Source organism: Kogia breviceps, chromosome 3 (assembly GCF_026419965.1).
Source record: "Kogia breviceps isolate mKogBre1 chromosome 3, mKogBre1 haplotype 1, whole genome shotgun sequence".
In the NCBI taxonomy this organism is placed as follows: domain Eukaryota; kingdom Metazoa; phylum Chordata; class Mammalia; order Artiodactyla; family Physeteridae; genus Kogia; species Kogia breviceps.
Genome location: NC_081312.1, coordinates 13,869,109 through 13,890,571, shown reverse-complemented (window position 1 = coordinate 13,890,571; position 21,463 = coordinate 13,869,109). Strand labels below are relative to the sequence as shown.

Here is a 21,463-nt window from a genome sequence, read left to right as displayed (position 1 = left end):
TTCCCTGTGCTATATGGTAGGTCCTTGTTGGTTGTCTATTTTACATATAGTAGTGTGTGTATGTTAATCCCAAACTCTTAATTTATCGAGGGAGGAACTCTTAAGGCCCCTATTTCACAGATGGCAAAACTGAGACACAAAGGGCTTAAACAGCTTACTAAGACCACACAGCTCCTTAGTGAGAAGGCCAGAAAGGAGACCTGAAGTGGGGGCCCACACCCTTAAGCCTTGTGCTGATTGCCTGTTTAATTGCTCTTCTATTTAAAATAAAAGATTTAGTATTTAGTATCTAAAATAAAAAGATTTAGATTTAGTTTCACTTTTAGCATGAAAACATTCTGATTTCTTCCCATATGCTGATGGCTGTCAGTTGGGTGGAGAATATTGAGGGTCTGTGATGGGGAGAAAAGAGAGGACCATGTTTGCTCTGCATTAAGAAGTCTTTTTCAGGGCTTCCCGGGCTTCCCTGGTGGCGCAGTGGTTGAGAATCCGCCTGCCGATGCAGGGGACACGGGTTCGTGCCCCAGTCCGGGAAGATCCCACATACCGCGGAGCAGCTGGGCCCGTGAGCCATGGCCACTGAGCCTGTGCATCCGGAGCCTGTGCTCCGCAACGGGAGAGGCCACAACAGTGAGAGGCCCGCGTACCACAAAAAAAAAAAAGAAGAAGAAGTCTTTTTTAATGAATATCCTCCAGAATAACTTCTTAAGTTTTCAGTATTAGCCTATATTCTTTGAATGTGACGCAATCTCAGGGGCACTGTACTTCTTCAGATAACACACAGACTTCCTAGACATTCTGCACAACTCTGGAATTGCTTTCCACATTCCTGAAGGGAGAGTTGTCTTGCCCCTAACCTATCACATCATTTCATGTATCATGTAGATGCCACATTTGTTAGTGGAGGTTGACAGTGTCAAGACTTTCTATTACAGTATTTTAGTGATGAAATGGAAAGAGTAATTTCCTGTTGCGTGTTAGGGAAATATTTTTAGAGTTTCAAAATTAAAATGCCTCAATTAATCTGGATGGGGATGGGGCGGAAATCAGACAGATAAATCCATCTCTCCAGTTCAGCGAGATGCACCTGTTATGCGCACCTGTTATGGAAGTTTCCAGAGGCCAAAAGGATGCTTGCCATCTTTCTGATATTCTGATGGATGTAATAAATGACGAACTTTACAAACTGGGTGCAAGATGAGGACTTTTAAGACAACATTTGGCATCTAAGTGTCCATCGACAGACGAATAGATAAAGCAGATGTGGCATATATATACCATGGAATATTACTCAGCCATAAAAAGAAATGAAACTGAGTTATTTGTAATGAGGTGGATAGACCTGGAGTCTGTCATACAGAGTGAAGTAAGTCAGAAGGAGAAAAACAAATACCGTATGCTAACACATATATATGGAATCTAAGAAAAAAAATGTCATGTAGAGATTAGTGGTAGGATGGGAATAAAACACAGACCTACTAGAGCATGGACTTGAGGATATGGGGAGGGGGAAGGGTAAGCTGTGACGAAGTGAGAGAGTAGCATGGACATATATACACTACCAAATGTAAAATAGATAGCTAGTGGGAAGCTGCCGCATAGCATAGGGAGATCACCTCTGTGCTTTGTGACCACCTAGAGGGGTGGGATAGGGAGGGTGGGAGGGAGGGTGACGCAAGAGGGAAGAGATATGGGAACATATGTATATGTATAACTGATTCACTTTGTTGTAAAGCACAAACTAACACACCATTGTAAAACAGTTATACTCCAATAAAGAGTATACATTTGGCATCATCACAAGTCATCAAAAAAAAAAAAAAAATTTAGATGATTCATGAGACAGCCTCTCAGATGAGCAGATTAATTCCAGAGACCAAATTAGAGCTTAAATGTTGGTGCAAAAGTATACGGTAACTTCTCAGTTCCAAATGCCAGTCCAGTTCTTGAAGTAAGTAAAGGTCTTCCCAGCTCGATTTTTGCATATTAAAAAAAATTTAGATTTTCACAATTGTCTTAGTTCTTTGTCAGTCGAGGTCACTGTCTTAAGTTGTTGACAATAACATAATAGCTGCGATTTAAAATTTTTTTCAAGTGAAATATTTATAACGCTCAAATCTCGCTCGTAAGTTAGCGCATCATTGCCCACCCGCCCGCACAAGCCCTGAGAGCTCAGCTTGGTGCGTGCGGGATTTGGTTCCTATCGGCCTCCGTGGCGTTCCTCGTCAACTTCCGCCTCTGACGGGCCGCCGAGGCGGTGCACTTCCGGCAGCGGCGGCTGGAGCGGCCGAAGCAAGATGGTGAGTGACTAAGGGTTTCGGCTGGTAGTGGCGGTGCGACGGGGTCGAAGCGACCCGAGGCGAGAGAACCAGGCGGTGCCGGAGGCACTCGGTCCACCCGCCGGCCCGGTCTCCTGGGGCGGGCCTTATCCCGGGTTCCCGGGGCCGGGGCTCGGCAAGGAGGGTCCCCCAAGCGGGCCACGGGGGCGGCGGAGCGGGTCAGGTGTCCCGGCCTCACTCTTCCGCCGGCCATGGTTCTGCCAACCGGCGCGGGGTGTTTCGGCGGCAGCCTCCTCGAGTAACTGGGACGAGTGCTTTCGGAGCCGCGCAAGTGGAGGGATGTGCGGCTTGAGCGGAGGGAGGGATTCGCTCCAGCTGAGGAGGGAGGGCGAGTCGTGGGAGACCGCCCGGAGTTGGAGGCATTTGACGGAGGTCTTAAGATGCTTTAGTAACAGGTGGACCTTGGAGGGAAAGGTCCCATGGTGCGTTAGTAATAATAAAAGCAGCTAGCATTTATTCATGAGTTCGCGGATTGACGCTGCACTTTGGCGGAGGGAGGGCCCAGGCTCTGTTCTAGGCGCTGGGGATACAGGGGCTGAGCATGAGTGACCTAGTCTCTGCCTTTTGGAGCTTACATTCTCAAGAAAGCAGATAAAAAATAGGGGAAGTGATATGTGATATGACGTCGGGGCGGGTGGCCGTCGCTTAGGGCTGTTCTGCAGAAGGGGATAGGATGGGGAGGGGTAGCTGTTTTACATAGGATGTCGGCGAGTCCCGATGAGGAGGTGGGATTTGAGCAGAGATCTAAATGAAATGAGAGAGTAGCCTGTGCAGATACCTGAGGGAAACTGGTCCAGGCAGAAGGAACAGCAAGTGCAAAGGACCTGAGATGGGAAAGTGTTTGGCCTGTGTCGTGAACAGCAGGAAGTCCCGACCACAGCCTTACAGATCTTAGAAGGACTTGGGGGTAGCAGGATTCTAGGTTTGATAAACACGTGGCAGGTACTTTTCCAGCATTTGGTCATTATTCTCCTTAACAGTCCCTTGAGGTAATTATTATTATCCTCAGTTTACCAAGGAGGAAACTGAAACAGGGTAAGCGGCTGTGCTAGAACACAAACCCTGTGGGTCTTTGCTATGAGGTACTAGTTATCTAGGCAGTAGAGAAACGCAGGTATTGGTGTCCCGTGGACCTGAGTGTGATTCCTGGCTACCTCTCTGACAGCTTTGTGACAATAGGCAAGTCACTTAACCTCTCTAAGCCTTCATTTCCTTATCTGTAAACTAGGGGTAATGATGGTGCCAACCTCATAGCGTCTGTAAGAATAAAACGAGATGATACCCTGAGAGTGTTTAGCACAGTGCTTGCCATATAGTGTAACGCATACACTTGTTATTATTTGAGGCTGAGAAACATCATGTAAATGGCCCAGACATGAAGAAGTTCGGGACCGACTCAGGAAAACGTCCTCCAGTGGGGCCAGACTTGTAGGATCATGGGAAAGGTAGAGGAACCTGGGAAAAGTTAGTTGCAGCCAGTTTGGCAAGGGCCGGTTATGCCAAGCTAAAGAGTTTGGACATTACACTCTAAATGTTGGGGAGCAGTTGAAGGTTTTTGAGGAGATTTAAAGGATCGGCTCTTTGTTGTAGGCGGTAAGAATTGGATTGGTGGGGGAAGAAACTAGACCTGGAAATCTTAATTGGGAGACTAGAGCCCAAATAAGATATGATGGCCTGGACAAAAACAGAGACAGGGTGTGGACAGAAGAGAAAGTGAAGAACTGAACCAGAGTGGATTTGTTTCAGAGCCCAGACTTTATAACCAGACTGACAAAATCCTGACCCTGACATTTCTTATTCATCGATGATATTGTATTGAGTAGGTACTATGAGTCATGCAAATTTGAAGTGTTTTACGTGCATTACTTCATTTTCAGCAACAAATAGGAGCTAATACTATCCCCACTTTCCAGTTAAGGACTCCAAGGCTCAGAGAGGTGACTTGACTTACCTGAGGTCACATAGCCTGTTAGGAATGAAGTCGGAATTCAGACCTGGATACATTGATTTCCTTAGTCCATGTTCTTAGGCTTATTGCAGTTCCTCATCTAGAAATTAGTAGTAATGAATCCTACCTTGAAGGATTGTCCGGGATTAATGCGGTAGTGAAGGAGAACGTCTAGTACAGACATAGGCGCATCGTAAACATCTCAGACATCAGCTGCCCCAGCCAACAGCACACTTCCTTAGGGGTGTAATTGATTGTGAAAGGCCTGCAATTTGGACGGCTTATTGCAGTAAAACTAATTCTATTTCCCAAAATTTCTCAGAGCCCTTAATTACCTTCTTCAGAATAAAGTGCAAAGTTTTACGAATCCTGCATGTTGGGAAATAGATTTGACTTTAACTCTTTCAGGTAACGTTGAGAGGGTTGTTTTGTCCTGATAAAGAGGCTGGTGCTGTATTAATTTAGAGGAAGTGATTTGAGGGGACAGAGGGCCCCTCTAATCAAGTAAATTCACTATTGCTCATTTCAAATGCCGTCATTTCTGAGACACTGCTCTGTGTGAAACGTTGTCCTGTAACTGAAGGGTCTGTTTTAAAAGTCAGAAATCCCACTGAACTAATTAATACACTAAGTTCTTGATAGCTTAAGGTGATTCAGCATTTTAGATTGGGAAGAAGGGCCTGCCTGAGCGCCCCAGTCTTTAGGGACGGGAGGTATTTAAGCTGCCATTGAAAGGAAAGTCTCCTAGATCTTGGTGTGATCCTAGTAAGGAGTAAGTGATTGATAAATGATTGTTGAGTAGGTTAAATGATTTAGCTTTCAGGGCCCAATTTCATGAAATATACTCTTGGTGGCTTCAGCCAGGTAGTTGTATATTCGAGAGTGTCAGGCTCTATAGCTTCCCCTCAAGAAGGGCTGGTCTTAAGACCTTAGTCTCATAATGACACATTAGTTATATCTGTTTCTTAATAGAGTTGTCCTTGATTTAAGATGCAGTCTGTGGCAAGGTGCACCATTGATCTACTAACAGCTTTCCAGGAAAAAGAAATTCTGCCACATTAAATGTACACGTTGACTGCAAGGTATATCTTGAGTTCAGAAATGTTGAAATGTGGGGAAGTGTTGGCGTCTTAGAATCGCAGGAGAATAAGAAGGGTTTTTTGAAGTGATCATATTCTGAATTTTTATCTCTGTCTTAATCTTTTTCTTTTTTTCAGGGTCAGAGTCAGAGTGGTGGTCATGGTCCTGGAGGTGGAAAGAAGGATGACAAGGTAAATAAATAAGAAGCCAGATATGTCTGTCATGTGAGTAAATTGCGGAAAATGTCAAATCTCAGCTGAGAAGTTCTTTGGGGATTCATGAATTTTAAAATGCAATATAAATTCTCTCTTATTCATTTAACCAGCCTAGCCGACAGATACAATACCCTTTTCGTGTTTTACAAAAGATTATTGACCATCACGTAGGTATTTATGGATTAATGATTTTTAAAGGTGTAAAATTAATAACGTTACAGAAGTGTTAAAATAAATTGCCTGTGATGATAGTGTTTAGTATCCTTAGGTGTGAAGAATTGTGTCAAATCATTTCACCTCAGATTTCTGGCATATAATTCTGAATTCTGACCTCTGTTCCTTATTGAATGATCTATCAATGTGTATTGTAATAAAGAAGGATCAGTTACATTCACATATTAACATTGCAGGAATGTAAAAACAGATTTGGGGGGTTTTTTAGGACAGTCTTTAATAACATCCTAAAAGATGAGGAAAATTATATTACCTGAAAATAGATGATGGTCCTGTGTAAGTTTGTGTTTTAATATGATTTCTGTGTGATTTTTTTCCTTGCTATTTTAAAAACTCAAGGACAAGAAAAAGAAATATGAACCTCCTGTACCAACTAGAGTGGGGAAAAAGAAGAAGAAAACAAAGGGACCAGATGCTGCCAGCAAACTGCCCCTGGGTAATGACATGGTTCCGATTCCTAGGGGTACTGTCTCTGTGTGCGTAGCTTAGAGGTCTGAATGTGGAAACAGGAAATACAGCGTGGTTGAAGCTCTAGGTCTGTGACCTGTGGGGCATTCTCTAGGTTGGAATAAAAGCTATATTTTGGTTTTAACAGTATACACAGGATACGACTGTTATTCATGTTAAGAAACTCCATTAATTTCCTTTAAATAACCAGCTCCTCTAGTGTATTAGAGTACGGGGTTAGATTAGAAAACTCAGGTTGAGCTTGATTACCTTAGAGATAAGATACACTTATTTCATGAAGAAATGGAATTTAGTGTATTGGAACTCACAGCATGCGATGCCTGAACATAAAATTTTTCAATGTCTTCCTACTAAGCAAGGAATAAAAGTCGGGTGACCTCACCCAGCCCACTGCTCCATCCTCAGCCTCTTGCACTCCCCTTGTGTGTCGTTCTTCACACAGCCCTGCCTCGTGTCCTTTGAATCTCCTGCATCAGGGCCTTTGCTTCCCTCTGCTTAAAAATATTCTTCTCCCAGTCCTTCCCATGGCTGCCTGCTTCTCATCCCTTCAGGCTTCAGCTCAGATACCTCCGCCATCCTCATCTATCATCTAAACAAGTCTCTTCTTGCTTAGATGCAATAAACTAATTTTTAAAATATTGCTTGGTTAATAATAGAGTCAGACAGTAAAAAATGTGCCATTAACCTACCGTAGTGAATCAGTGTGGTATTGATAAAGAATAGATGATCAGATCCCCAGAAGACCATATAAAGTTCAAAAACAGAGTCAAGTTATGGATAACTAATATGTGGTAAAGGTGACATTTCTGTTCTGTGGAAGAGGATATGGGTTATTTAATATAAATGGCTGGCATCTTTTATTTGTTATTGAGAGAAAATGAAATTAGACCCCTTGCTCTTTGCCAGATGAATTAGATATACATATGTAAATAAGTAAATAAATGAAAATTCAGGAATATATTTAACCTTAGGGGAGGAGAGACCTTTTGAAGAAGCCAAGAAACCCAGAAACTACAAAAGAAAAGTTGTCCATATAAATGTTAAAAGTCCTATATAGCACGAGACTTTAGGCCAAAAGAAACAACACACGAGTGTGGAAAAAAATGTTTGCACGTATGTTAATATCCCCAGTATTTCATAATCCTCCTATAAATGGATGTATGTGTTACAGCTAGGGTGCAACAACTTACACTGCCTGAACAGCACCTGCAGCTATCTTTATTAGCACCCGTGGGCAATAATAAACCTAAGCAAACTATCTGTTTGGTCAATGAGTTTTTTCTTCTTTGTAGACAGTTACCATATGTCGTTTATATTATCTGTTTGGTCATAGGCCTCATCCCCATTATTATTGGGTCGGCCAAAAAGTTCATTCGGGTTTTTCTGTAAGATGTTACAGAAAAACCCAAACGAACTTTTTGGCCGACCCAATACATAAAATCCCTCTCCCCTTTGCATTTAGGCACCTGCTTACTTCGGGTCACCAAACTGAATTTTTCAGTGTCTGTCCAACTAAACTAAGTTTAAGTGTTAACTTCTTTTTGTTCTTAAGGATGAACCGAATTAATTGCAAACTTCAAGCTCCAAGTATAATAAAACTTTCTTTTTTAATTACAGTGACACCTCACACTCAGTGCCGGTTAAAATTACTGAAGTTAGAGAGAATTAAAGACTATCTTCTCATGGAGGAAGAATTCATTAGAAATCAGGAACAAATGAAGCCTTTAGAAGAAAAGCAAGAGGTAAATTGAGAAATTACTATAACTTGTTTTTTTACCAATTGAATTCTACTTAGAACTTAAAACTGTTAATGAATAAATGAAATTCATTTTCTGGCTTTAATGAATCATTATTTAGCTGCCTTTTAAAAATTTTTTTTATTTTAAATTTATTCATTGATTGATTGATTGGTGGCTGCGTTGGGTCTTCCTCATTGGGTCTTTGTCGCTGTGCGCAGGTTTCTCTAGTTGCAGCGAGCAGGGGCTACTCTTTGTTGCGGTGCACGGGCTTCTCATGGTGGTGGCTTTTGTTGCAGAGCTCAGGCTCCAGACGCGCAGGCATCAGCAGTTGTGGCACACGGGTTCAGTAGTTGTGGCTCTCGGGCTCTAGAGTGCAGGCTCGGTAGTTGTGGCGCATGGGCTTAGTTGCTCCACAGCATGTGGGATCTTCCCAGACCAGGGCTCGAACCCGTGTCCCCTGCATTGGCAGGTGGATTCTTAACCACTGCACTACCAGGGAAATCCTTAGCTGCCTTTGAAAAGTACCAACTGCTTTGTGAATCTAGTGAACTGTCAGCATCGTCTACTTTTTAGGTCTAATCTGCTTTTCCTTCTTGGCCTACTCTTATGTAGGAGGAAAGATCAAAGGTGGATGATCTGAGGGGGACCCCAATGTCGGTAGGAACCTTGGAGGAGATCATTGATGACAATCATGCCATCGTGTCTACGTCTGTGGGCTCAGAACACTACGTCAGCATTCTTTCATTTGTAGACAAGGATCTGCTGGAACCAGGCTGCTCGGTCCTGCTCAACCACAAGGTAAGTTGATAGCCTAAGAAAGCCCGTCAGAGTGCTTTCTTCTTCCTTGCAGATCTGTCCACCCGTCTCGTGGAAGTAGATCACCAGAGCACTCCAAAGGGTAGAGAAAATTCTGTGATTGCCATTCCATTGTAAGTGGATTGTGTGAACCTTACATGCCTGTGTTAAAGCTTAATGTTCCCTGTTAGGTGCATGCTGTGATAGGGGTACTGATGGATGACACGGATCCCTTGGTCACAGTGATGAAGGTGGAAAAGGCCCCCCAGGAGACATATGCTGATATTGGGGGGTTAGACAACCAAATCCAGGAAATTAAGGTATGTCAAGGAACGAGCTCTGGGTTTTTATTGTTTATTTATTTATTTATTTTAAAATATTTATTTATTTACTTGGCTGCTCCAGGTCTTAGTTGTGGCATGCAGGCTGTTTAGTTGCGGCATGCATGTGGAATCTAGTTCTCTGACCAGGGATTGAACCTGGGCCCCCTGCATTGGGAGCTTGGAGTCTTAACCACTGGACCACAAGGGAGTCCTGAGCTCTGGGTTTTTAGACCTTTGGTTTCTTACTGCTGTCTCATTTAGGGTGCTTGGAGTTGTTCTGCATGTTTTATTTTTTCTTTATTGATCAGACCAGTAACTGACTCAGACCCTGCTAGTGGTGGTGTTTTGTGTTGTTGATACCGAGTTAGGTAATAGAAGTAAGTATAAATTGTATGATAGTTCTTGCAGCAGCAGTTGCTTAATACTTTTTATGTATAATGTTTAATAATTATCTGTGTGAACATGTTTCCAGTTGTACTGACTTCAGCTGTGGCTGTCCACAAACCTCCAGTGACGTCTGGGGGTAGGGTGAATGGTACACACTTGCACAGTGCTGGGGTCTAGAGCGTTAAGCCCAGCTCCTGCCATGGTCCTGGGGTCAGGGGCACGTGGCGGGCCAGCCCTCTGCAGGTTCCTTCATCTGCAGGGAGGTCATTCAGAGGGATCACAGGTCTCCACTGGTGACTCTCAGACAGCTGGGAAATAGCCATCATGTCCCTAGGTGGTCACAACAGAAAATCTTGCCAGCTCCTGCCTGCAGTTTCGTAGAAAAGGGTGAATTTTAGCTTTAAGTTTCTTTTGCTCAGGAAGGGCTTAAATGTTACTCAAGGTTGACTTTTACTGGGAAATGAAAGGGGAAATTGGGTGCTGTTAGGAAGAGGGGGGGATGGGTGCTGGGAGGTCAGGTAGTACAGAGGTCCTCTTCAGTATGTCCTTGCTGCTGGTGGAAGTCAAACATTGTCTCCAACAAGAATAATTGAAATTTTAGCTTATTTTTGTTGAAAGTGAGATGTACCCATGATGTCAGTGAATGAATCTGATAAATTTCAGTAAGAAAGCCTTTTATTTTTACCAAGTGTCTGTTTTCTTTAGGAATCTGTGGAGCTTCCACTCACTCATCCTGAATATTATGAAGAGATGGGTATAAAGCCCCCTAAGGGGGTCATTCTGTATGGTCCACCTGGCACAGGTATGTGTGCTCTGTGTTGGTCTCTTTCCAGGCACTGAGCTCATTTCTTGAGCAGCAGCATTAGCTGCTTATAATGCCTTAGCTGTTGAGAGAGGATGCCACAGTTCCTTAGTTTGAAAATGTGCTCTAAGCAGCATTTTGGACATTTCTTAATAAGCTCCTCTGGAAACACACCTATTGCATGAAAGTATATATTTCTGTATAATAGGTGTACTAAGAAACTGAACTGTCTTAGGCTTGTAATTGTAGACTTAACAGAGTTAATGTGTTAAAAACAATAGTAGGGATTACAACAGAAGATAAACACCAATAGGCACCCCCCCAAAAATGCCTGCTCAATGGGAATGCATTTCCAGTTTCCCAGCACACCCGTTGTATACTCAAATGTGCAAGATTTATATGTTGTAAAACATATGCTTTTAAATATTTTAAAGAGTAATGTGAGTCTGCTGAAAATATTTTGTAAGAAAAAATAAAAATAAACAGGGTGCTCAACTTTGGCTGTACGTTGGAATCACCTTGGGAGCTTTAAAAAATACTGATACTGCTCCCATCCCTGAAGATTCTGATCTGTTCATCTGGAGTGTGGCCAAGCATCAGCACCTTGGTGGAGGACCACTGTTTTAAAAGCTGTCCTGTGCTGTTCAGATTAGGTTCATCCTCCTGGTCCATTGGTACTGAATGGGTCTAACATTGGATGAATAAATGGATAAAGATAAAAATGCATATACATATCTGGTTCATTATGCAGTTAAGTTGACCTGAGTAAGTTCCAAAGGAAGAGAGGTTATTTGATTGAGTGAACTGAAGCCATGTTGCCAAGAGGGTCTGTACTGAGGATTGCCCACGCTGTAGGGACAGGGAGCCAGCTGTACCCTGGGGCAGGGAGCTACTGCAGCCTGTCATTTTATAGCCCAGGGAAGTGAGTTTCAGAGAGGCCAGCAACTAGTCCAAGGCCCCAGTAGCTCTGGGAATTGAACTGGTACCAGGGCTGGAGCTGGAACACAGGCCTTCTGACCTGCAGCCGTGAGCCGCCTTTGGGGCACATGTGCTGACAAGGGCTAGAGTGGAGTGCCGGGTGTCAGCCCTGTCGGGAGGAGGAGGAGACTGGTCCAGGGATCCCTCTGGCCATCGAATATCCCAGCAGCTGAACTTGGCTGCTTCTGGACTGTAAGATCCCATCCACTTAGAAGGGCCTTTTGGTCTTCTGTCAGCCATCCTTAAATGATGCTCTCAGGGAGAAGTCCAGCCTTCTAACAAGCATTTGAACCTGCCACTCTGACTGCCCAACTGAGGGGCATCATTGCCCCATCTTATTGCAAAGCTTAACTCCCTGTCCTCCTGCCCACTTGCACCAAATCTTTTGTGTCACTCACTCACTCGCCTGCCGGCCTCCTCCCCTTCCCCTTACGGGCCTAAGGGTGGTCCTCTGCCAGCTCTGCCTCTAACTGCCTCTGTGTCCTGAGGTGACTACCCAGCCCTCACCATCAAAGGGGCCATGGTCTTGAGCTCTAAAGTTCTCAAGTTGGTACTCTTTGTTTACTCTTGTTCTTGATCTGAAGGAGGAATATCAGGGCACAGAGCAGGGTTGGAAATGTCAGGTCTTCCCTGAGATCAGTGAGGGTTGTCCCATAAGGGCACACCACAAAGAGAAAAGTCCCTGAGCTTTCAGCAGCTCTCAGCTGTGGGCTTCATCAGGAGCTGGTCTTGGCTCAGCTGACTGAGCCCTGGGGCAAAGCCCACAGCGACGTCTTCAGGTAGCCCCGGGGCGCTGCAGGTCCTGCTCAGGGACACTGTGTCCTTCCGTCAAACCTGGGGCTCCCGGGCCTTTTTTTCATCACTGATAGTTTTGTAGGAGTTCAGTTTGGTTCTCCAACCCTGGTTGCATAGGCCAGGTTAATATTATATGCAACTTTGCAGTAAAAAGTATTTTCTGACATTATCATGATGAATTTAGGAAGATGGTTAAAAATAATCAAAATACGTTTTTTAGGTTTTTTTGAATTTCCTCTTCTCTGCTTTGGAGAACAGAATGCTTTTCATAGAGGGATCCACCCATTCTTGATGTCTTTTTAAGGTGATAATGAGGGTTTTAAAGTTAAAACAGCACTTGAGATTTTTTTCCCCCCCTTTTCTCTTTCAATCTAAAATAGGTAAAACCTTACTAGCCAAAGCGGTAGCAAACCAAACCTCGGCCACTTTCTTGAGAGTGGTTGGCTCTGAACTTATTCAGAAGTACCTAGGCGATGGGCCCAAACTTGTTCGGGAACTGTTTCGAGTTGCTGAAGAACATGCACCGTCCATCGTGTTTATTGATGAAATTGATGCTATTGGGACGAAAAGGTAGACTTTCTTATACCTCTTTTGTGTTATTTAGAGGTAAAAACCACATGGCTCTTCTCTGAGAATGACCGACCGTTGGGCACTCCCTACATGGCCTGCGTGTGGGTTTGCCACAGTCCCTACTGGGTCGCTTCCGTGGATGCTTTAGGCCCTGCTCTCCCATGTGCCAGGTAACAACTACCCGGCAGTTGATCGGTCAGTCAGTAGCCATGCCTTGAGCACCCGCTCTGAGCACGGCACCATCCTGACTCTGGAGACACAGCCATGAGGATGAGTCTCTGCCCTTGAGGAGCTCAGTTGTGGAGACTGAATAAATCACATAATTTCAGGCATGAAAACAGCTAGAAAGAAAATAATGTGTTGTTTATCTTGGGCTTTGGGACGGTGTGACGTATAGGCTGAGACAGAGCTGTGTTTTGTAATCCCCCTTTAACAGGAGATCAGTTGGGTCTTCACTTCTCCCTCACTTCTTTTCCAAAGGTATGACTCAAATTCCGGTGGTGAGAGAGAAATTCAGCGAACAATGTTGGAACTGTTGAACCAGTTGGATGGGTTTGATTCAAGGGGAGATGTGAAAGTCATCATGGCCACAAACCGGATAGAGACTTTGGACCCAGCACTTATCAGACCAGGTCATGTTTGCTTTGGTTTCATTGTGGAGAAAGAATGTCCTGTGTGGATTTGTATTTCTTAGGAGCACTTTGGGGAGAATATAAGTGATACGTGTAAGGCAAATAATGCCTTGAAACTTAGAATAATTAACCAAAACTGTGTTCCCTTGAGATAACCGTGATGTAGTCTGTGTAGCTTGGCCCTTTAAACCTCGAGACGCCTTTTTTTTTTTTTTTTTTTAAACAAATAATTCATGATAGCTCAGGTCCATTTTTTACATTCAGGTAGTACCAAAAGAAGCAGTAGCTAATTTTACTGTCTTTTGTAATGTTTTTAACATGATTGATCTGTCCTTTTCCACTAACTGTGCCATTTAGGAATCGCTCCTTTCGTTTGTTTCCCAAAGTACCAGAGCAGAGAGGATTTTGTAAATGAGATGAATTCAAACGTTGATATTTACAGACATGAGTATTCACTTTTTAAGATCTGGACCTCCTTCCATAGGACACTATGTGACTGAGACCACTCGTGTGGAGACTAAGGCCTCTCCTGGGGCCCCCAGGGGTGACTGAAAACCTTTTATACTCACAGGCCGCATCGACAGGAAGATCGAGTTCCCCTTGCCCGATGAAAAGACAAAGAAGCGCATCTTTCAGATCCACACGAGCAGGATGACACTAGCAGACGACGTAACCCTGGATGACTTGATCATGGCTAAAGATGACCTCTCTGGTGCCGACATCAAGGTGAGGACCTGGGCTGGATTGTACCTCTTTGTTTGATCGTATATGTGTATGAGTTTGGACATGTCTTCCCAGATGACCAGAGTTTAAAAGCAAGGCCTGGCAGCACCGCATACGGCCACAGCCTGCCTTCTGGGGGAGGACCTGGGTTGATGCCACGGTTAGGTAGGGGCGGCACACACAGGCCGTTCACGCTGGTGCCTGCACTGAACTGCGTATCCCTGGCATCTACAGAACTAGGTTAGTGTCTCAGTTGGGGAGTAAATCTCTCTTTAAAATTTAAATTACCTTAAAATTCTGCACCAACTTTTTATTTAGAAAAATTTCAAGCCTTCAGAAAAGTTGCAACAAAAACACCCACAAACTCATCACCCCCATTTAATGTTACCTTTTTACCTGTTTCTTCTCTCTGTATGCAGAAACACACTCTTTTCTGAACCATCTGAAATAAATATCCTAAAGGCCATAACCAGATAGAATCTTCAATGCCAGGATTGTGTTTTTATCATATCATGTTGCTTGGGTTCTTGTTTTACTTTTGGCAAGTAATTATTGAGAAAATAAATATATTAGAATAAATACTGTACTGAAACTTGTAAATATTTAACCGGAAAACACAAGTGCTCTTCTGATTCTAGGTAAATGAAATGGGTGTACACTCTATGTGGGCTCTAAATTTCTGCAATAATTTTATCTATTTCTTAGGAAGATTACTGCCTTTAATGAAAGCAGGGCTGTGAGAACTTACTGACCTGCCAGGCCACACGGCTGGTTAGAACCTGAGCCAGTCCTCTTCCTTAGTGAAATATTCCCAGTTTAAGCCACCTCAGATCCTTTGAGGAAATAATTAGAATGTTTAAAACATTTAAAAAATCTGATCGTTCCCAAATGGTTTGAGAACTTCGTGTTTAGGTTGGGTGCCTACACCAGATTTCAAAATAGCACTGTGAATTGTTAGAATAAAAAGTATCTCAGGGCTTCCCTGGTGGCGCAGTGGTTGAGAGTCCGCCTGCCGATGCAGGGGACACAGGTTCGTGCCCCGGTCCGGGAAGATCCCACATGCCGCGGAGCGGCTGGGCCCGTGAGCCATGGCCGCTGAGCCTGCGCGTCTGGAGCCTGCGAGTCCGGAGCCTGCGCTCTGCAACGGGAGAGGCCACAACAGTGAGAGGCCCGCGTACCGCAAAAAAAAAATAAAATTAAAAAAAAAAAAAAGTATTTCACTTTCTGAACACACTGTTTCTTCTTACAGGCAATCTGTACGGAAGCTGGTCTGATGGCCTTGAGAGAACGTAGGATGAAAGTAACAAATGAAGACTTCAAAAAGTCTAAAGAAAATGTTCTTTATAAAAAACAAGAAGGCACCCCTGAGGGGCTCTATCTCTAGTGGACCACAGTTGCCTTCCAGGAAAAGGTTGGAAGTGTGTCGACCCCCTCAGAGGTGTGAGGTTGGGGAAGTTGCCCAGGAGCCCACGTTCCGGTTGATCTTCACTAGCACAGCACCCCGAGTACCTCCTGAGCATGATGTGTAGGATGCCCATCCAGCCCTCTTCGTATGTTGGTCGCGTGCAGTGCTCTCTTCCCAATAAAACGTGCTCTTTCTCAAACACACACTGAATCCTGCTTCTGGGCCCTCCACACCAGCTGCTCAGTAGCAGCAAGTCGGTGGATCTGGGTGTTGAGGAAGCTGGCTGACCAAAAAGACTGCAGACTTCAATACCTGCTCCCCCGTCACACCCCCCCGAGCTGGTGGCAGTTGTTCAGCAGCAGCTGATGGGAAAGCAACGATCATACATAAATAGCCGGCTATCTTTGTTGTTTAAGCAACAAGGGCTGAGGAGTCCCTACAGCCGTGGCTTCCCTTTTGGAAGGTCGGTGGAGTATGTGGGCTCGCAGTGCTCTGGAGGCAGGAAGGGGGTGTCGCTGTTGCTAAGAGACTGAGGCTCCTACAAGAGACCTCAAAAGGGCAGGGCCGAAGAGTCCCATACCAGCCCTGCCATCCCTTGTTCCCGGGTTCAGAACCTGATCCCTCCCAAGAGTGTTCAGAAATGTGTCAAGCTTCCCTTCCCTTTCCTATTATTTCCTGCTCTTCTCTCAATTCATAACAGTTCCATCTCAAAGCCTGTAAGTGGGGCAGATCAAGGAAAGCCTCCACTTGGTTGGCCAACTTCCTTGGGTGCTCCGAGAAGCTCTTTAGAAAGTGCTCTAGCTCAAGGGTCCCCAAGTCCCCGGGCCTCCACCTGTTAGGAACCACCGGGCCGAACAGCAGGAGGTGAGTGGCAGGTGAAGGAAGCTTCATCTGCTGCTCCCCGTTGCTGCATTGTGGCCTGAACCATCCCCCATCTCCCTGCCCCCCACCCCACCTTCTGTGGGAAAACTGTCTTCCACAAAACTGGTCCCTGGTGCCAAAAAGGTCGGGGACCGCTGCTGCAGCTGTGCTGCCCTCTGCTGCTTTTTCCCAACCAGTGTCCATCGATTTCTAGCCAAAATTCTATTCCACAGCACTGGCTTTTCTGGATGAGGTGCCAAGGAAATATGCTTTCAGCAATTCTAGAGAGCATGATTAAAAAAAAAAACCAAAAAAGCCAGAGAAGCTGTCCACTTTTTAAAAAGCAGGACCTCAGACAAGCTAAAGCAATTTCCTCTCAGTCAAATATAACTCGGTTCCTGGAAATCAGAATGAGAGCGTGGTCAACACCGCTGAAAGCCACCTTCGGCACGTGTCACAGGCAGCGCCGGGTTTGGTAGGAAGGCGCTCACTCCGTTCTCCACGACAGTGGCTGTTGGTGAGCTTCCCGCAGCGGGGTCCTTATTTGTTCAGGCAGTGCTTTCTCTACACAGTTATGTACACACAAAGTCCCCTCACAGGGCGTCCTATTAGAGCCCAGGTTCTGACAGCAGGGCTGGGGACGGGCCTGAGGGTCTACATTGCTCCCAAGCGATGCTGGCTGCTCGGGCCATAGTCGAGGACATCACTGAATAGGGTTCAGGGAATAATAAGAAAACACATTTGCTACAGGTGAGAATACCAAGTTTTAAACGACCCCCCACTGCTCTCGTCTGAAGATAAGGGTAAAATCTGCTAACCAGCCCAGAGGAGGAAGTCCTAGTATTGAGTAACCAGACCTTTTTTTGACTGCAAGACCCAGGAGAGCTGGCAGGACCACCAAGGATGCCAACCGAGAAGGAACATTCACCCCAGCAGGGCTGGCGCTGGCTGGGCAGGGGAACAGTGGACCAAACGAGAACTCACACACCAACCATGACAGGTTCAGTTATCACTTAGCATGATTCCTGTCTATGCACATATATACACATACATATATAATATGCAAAACAATGGCTTTTGTGTCATTTGCACACGCAAAAAATGTGCAAGAGGTGAGAGACCAATAACCCAGACAAAAACTATCAAGAAAGAAACTCCAAAGGCAGAGGTCTTAACACGCTCACACGCACGTGTCCCCGTCTCTTCTGGTACCTCCTGGCTCCCACGGGGCAGGCGCTGGGCCCCGGAGGCAGGCACGCCCCACTCCCCTCCTGGTCTCTAGTCCTCAAGCAGAAGCTCCAGCTCCTCCAGCGGCAGGCGCACCCGGAGCTCCTTCTCCGTCATCAGGTCCAGGATCTCCTGCATCTCATCGGGGAAGTACTCCACGGCATCCAGGTACAGCACCTGGGGCCAGAGAGCAACACCCTCATCAGCCGGCCGCTCCCTCCAGCGGCCCCGCCGCAGCCCACGCTCCCCTTGCTGTCCTAACCCGGCAACACCTTGACGTGCTTCTGCAAGGACTGAACTCAAAAGCAGAGGGAAAGTGAGTCAAAGTGAGACCCTCTCTTTCCAGAGTGGGGCCAGCAGCTGTTGGCAGACACTGCGGTCACCGTCAGTCTGGCCTCTGAACGTCTCCTGACTTGGGCTGTACAGGGCAGAGCTGGGCTGTGGATCCCAACGCGCTCAGCATCTGGGTTGGGAACCAGACGCCTACAGCAACGCTCCCATGCAACGCCAGCTCCAGTGCAGGGAAAGGAAACAAATGCCTCGGTCTCCAAAGGGGACACTTTGGCTGTGGAAAGGCCTGGGAAGTGCCCTGTCCCCGTGACACTGACTGGATGAGGCTTGGCAGGGAGGTCCTTGCGAATCTGAAGAGACCATGGCCTTCAGAACTCACCTTTGCCCAAGGACAATTCTGAAGTGCTTTGTAGAACACACCTTTGCTTCTTTCTTTATTTCCTAAGGAAACCTGAGGCAAGGGGAAAAAATACAAAAATGATGAAAGAGAATCCAAGGCCATCCGGTACTGATCCTCCCGGGGCACTGCCACAGCGGCTGTTGGCCGGTATGGGTCCATGTACCGCAGGATGCCCTCAGGGGCCGCTGCTGTGTCTCAGTGGGCCTGGAGTTGACCTTTAACACTTCTGACTTGTTTTCATCCCCTCCATCACTGTGGGCCATCCCACCTGGCCTCACTAAGAGTGCCTAGAACGAGGCCTGGTGCGTGAGGTGAGGGTGATAACTTTACACAGAGAAAATATTTGCTTTAATACTTGCCATTTTCTGAAAACTATCTTAGAGAAATGAGGTAACCAGGACTACTGAATCAGTAACCTTATAAAAAGCAAATTTCGGGTCAGAAATTTCAGGCTGAGAGCATGCGGATATTCACGTTTTTGTTTTATTTTGTTTTGTTTTGTTTTGTTTTGCGGTACGCGGGCCTCTCACTGTCGTGGCCTCTCCCGTTGCGGAGCACAGGTTCCGGACGCGCAGGCTCAGCGGCCGTGGCTCACGGGCCCAGCTGCTCCGCGGCATGTGGGATCCTCCCGGACCGGGGCACGAACCCGCGTCCCCTGCGTCGGCAGGCGGACTCTCAACCACTGCGCCACCAGGGAAGCCCTTCAGCATGTTTTTAATCTAAGCACATTTTTATACTAAGATATAAAATCCCTATATCTTGTATCAACTCACAGACAGGCGCTTTTTCCACACCTGCTGTGGAAGCCGGAGCAGCGTGTGTCCTCCCCTCCCAGGGGAGGATCTGTGCCTCCTCCAGGGAGTCACAACCCACCGGGCAGCTCCCCAGGCGGGTGCCCGCAGCTACGAATGGGCACAAGCCGAGCTCGTGGAGCTGAAGTCTGCTCCTGGGGTTCCTGCCCACCCACCTCCGCCAGACTTCCCGTTCCCACAGCAGAGCTTTCTAGTGGACGCTGGCTCTGCCCACCAGGCAGCCAGGGCACGGTGTCCAGACAGGACCGGTGAGGGCTGTTGACCGACCTCCCAGAAACGCGGGGGATGGCATCAAGAGAGCACCATCCACAGCTCAGGACCTCTGTCGACCCAGGACAGCCTTGCCTCCTTTTCAGATCTTTCAGGTTAACTAGGAGGACGGTAACTCTGGGCTGTAACCAGCATCTGTGATAACTTCAGGCAGGCAAGGCGCGGGGCCCCCTCCCCCCCTCCCAGCGTGCCGCCCACAGAGTCAGCCTCGTGGCCCGGGGGACTCGCGTGAGCCTCGGCCATTCTGAGGCTGGACCTCTGAATTTACACCCAAGAAGCCAGTGTGAGCTGTCCTTCCTTCACACCCCAAAATACTTCAATGTCCTCTGCTAAAATAGTAACTACACGTAAGGCTTTGTCTGTTCTTGAAAGAAGAAAAACTGTATTCCTGTCCTTTCTCAACCACTGTATCTGTGAGACTCACAGTTAACCCTGGAATCCAGCAAATGCAGGTACGTAAGTTGGCGAGCCTCAAACGAGAACTGCCCTCTGCTATTTCCTTCATCAGTCGGCCTCTGGAAAACGCCTTTGCTGCATCAGGTATGAAACGGTTAAACGCCAGGTGAAAGCATGGTAGCGACTGTTTCTCCTCCAGGGAGCCAGAGCCACATCCTTCCACAGTGGCCCCACGGCGTCCTGCCCTCTCCTGGCACTCAGAGCCTACACCTCACATTTTGGCCCTAATCTGATTATTTCACTGAGTTTATCAAAGCGTTAGGAGCTCACCCAGATGCCTCAGAAACTGCTAGGGGAAAACACTGCTCTAATTAGTTCTTGGTCTGATGCTAATCTTTCCAAAAAGACAGACATTCCTTAATGGTCCTAGTCTTTTTTTTTCTAAGTCAACAAGAATTTTTCTGTCTACAGTCCACCCAGACTTGGCTCATGGCAGATCCGCAGTAAAAGTACTACAAGTTTGCACTTCACGCTATTTGTCTCTACCTAAAAAAGACTGGAGAAGTTAAACTGGCAAGTGTGCAAGCTCTCCCTCTTTTTACATTTAAAGTCTTTCATCAGCTTAGACTCACAGAGTATTCGCGCTGGAACCATCAGGGAGCGTCCGGAGTGCTCCTTCAGGGAGGGGCCTGACCACAGGGGTGGAGCTCAGTGGGAACCCAGCCCTCCTGCTGCGCCCCAGTGGCCTCCTCTGGGACGGGCAGGGCCCGCGTCCAGGCTGCGCGTGCCCACGGACACCACGCCGGCATCTGGACTTCTGAGGGTTTCCATTTCACACAAGGGAGTCAAGATGTAAAATCTGAGCTTTTGAGTCTGAAGCATAAACATTAAAAACACAGAAACTCTGGTGGCAATTCGTCCCGATGCCGACTTCTGCCCACATAATTGTGCCCATCTGTCCTGCGTGTGCTGTCCGTGATGCGTCCTTCCCTGCTACTCAGGCCTTTCAGGGGTCAGGGGAGGTGCTCCCCGGTGAATTCTGGACTCCTAAGAGGATGGGGGAGGCCCAAACCTCTCCTAACCCCTAACTTACTCTCTCTGTATCTCTTTACACCCGACTCTGTCAAACGTCAATGGGAAATGTTCAAATACTTCGATCAACTTCTGAGAAATTATCCTATGGAAACAATTAGAGAGATACATATTTATCTCCTTTTTCAGGAAGGTCACTCCTGGATTCTGAAAGGTACAACATTCAGTGGAGGTCACTTTGATATGATTCAACAGCCTTGAGCTAAACAACACTCAGGTGGCCTAGAAGATTGTTTCCAAAAAAAGCATGCAACTTAGCAGTAGATGTATTATAGTAAAGGAGGCCCAGCCCAATGCCAAGCCTTTAAGCAAAGGCAAAGACAACTCAAGACTCCGGGAATGAAGCCCGGAACAGCCCTTCAGCCTGCACAGCACATTAACAAAGAGCTAAATGACATCTCACCACATGCAATCACTGTGTACTTTTAAGTGAAAACAAAGTTGCTTCGGAAAGGTCTATTTTAAAAACCACATTCCAGATTGAATCTTATCTCTTAGTAACAAAACAGAATCAGGACCTGGAAATTCTTAGAAGCAGAACGGCAACAAATTTAGGTCTCTTTCCAATGACAGCTCTTAGACCATTTCCAAGTTGTTGACTCAACGAAGTCAACTAGAAGAAAGCCACATGACATTCTGCTGCACCAAACAGCCCCCGCATCACTCCTCGCTATCATTCTA

At 46.2% G+C, this 21,463-nt stretch overlaps 2 protein-coding genes across 3 annotated transcripts in view; one reads left to right on the top strand and one right to left on the bottom strand.

The window, feature by feature from the left end:
* Positions 1-2,207: 2,207 nt before the first annotated feature.
* Positions 2,208-15,634, top strand: PSMC1 (proteasome 26S subunit, ATPase 1). Its single transcript, XM_059059286.2, has 11 exons — positions 2,208-2,300; positions 5,505-5,558; positions 6,156-6,252; positions 7,902-8,026; positions 8,636-8,821; positions 9,010-9,138; positions 10,234-10,330; positions 12,484-12,673; positions 13,154-13,305; positions 13,877-14,031; positions 15,278-15,634. The coding sequence occupies exons 1-11, from the start codon at positions 2,298-2,300 to the stop codon at positions 15,410-15,412; spliced, it is 1,323 nt and encodes a 440-aa protein (XP_058915269.1). The 5' UTR covers positions 2,208-2,297; the 3' UTR covers positions 15,413-15,634.
* A 1,661-nt stretch (positions 15,635-17,295) lies between these two features.
* Positions 17,296-21,463, bottom strand: part of NRDE2 (NRDE-2, necessary for RNA interference, domain containing) — a 46,471-nt gene continuing 42,303 nt past the window's right edge. Inside the window, exons 13-15 of one of the 2 annotated variants that reach the window (XR_010839434.1) lie at positions 20,784-20,867; positions 18,192-18,263; positions 17,296-17,698 (exon numbers count right to left, since the gene is read on the bottom strand). Coding sequence is in view for 1 of the 2 variants with exons in the window: in XM_059059275.2 (XP_058915258.1) it covers positions 17,573-17,698; positions 18,192-18,263 (198 nt within the window). In the remaining variant the exon portion in view is untranslated. The remainder of the gene's footprint in view (positions 17,699-18,191; positions 18,264-20,783; positions 20,868-21,463) is intronic. The other variant, XM_059059275.2, reaches the window with a different exon arrangement.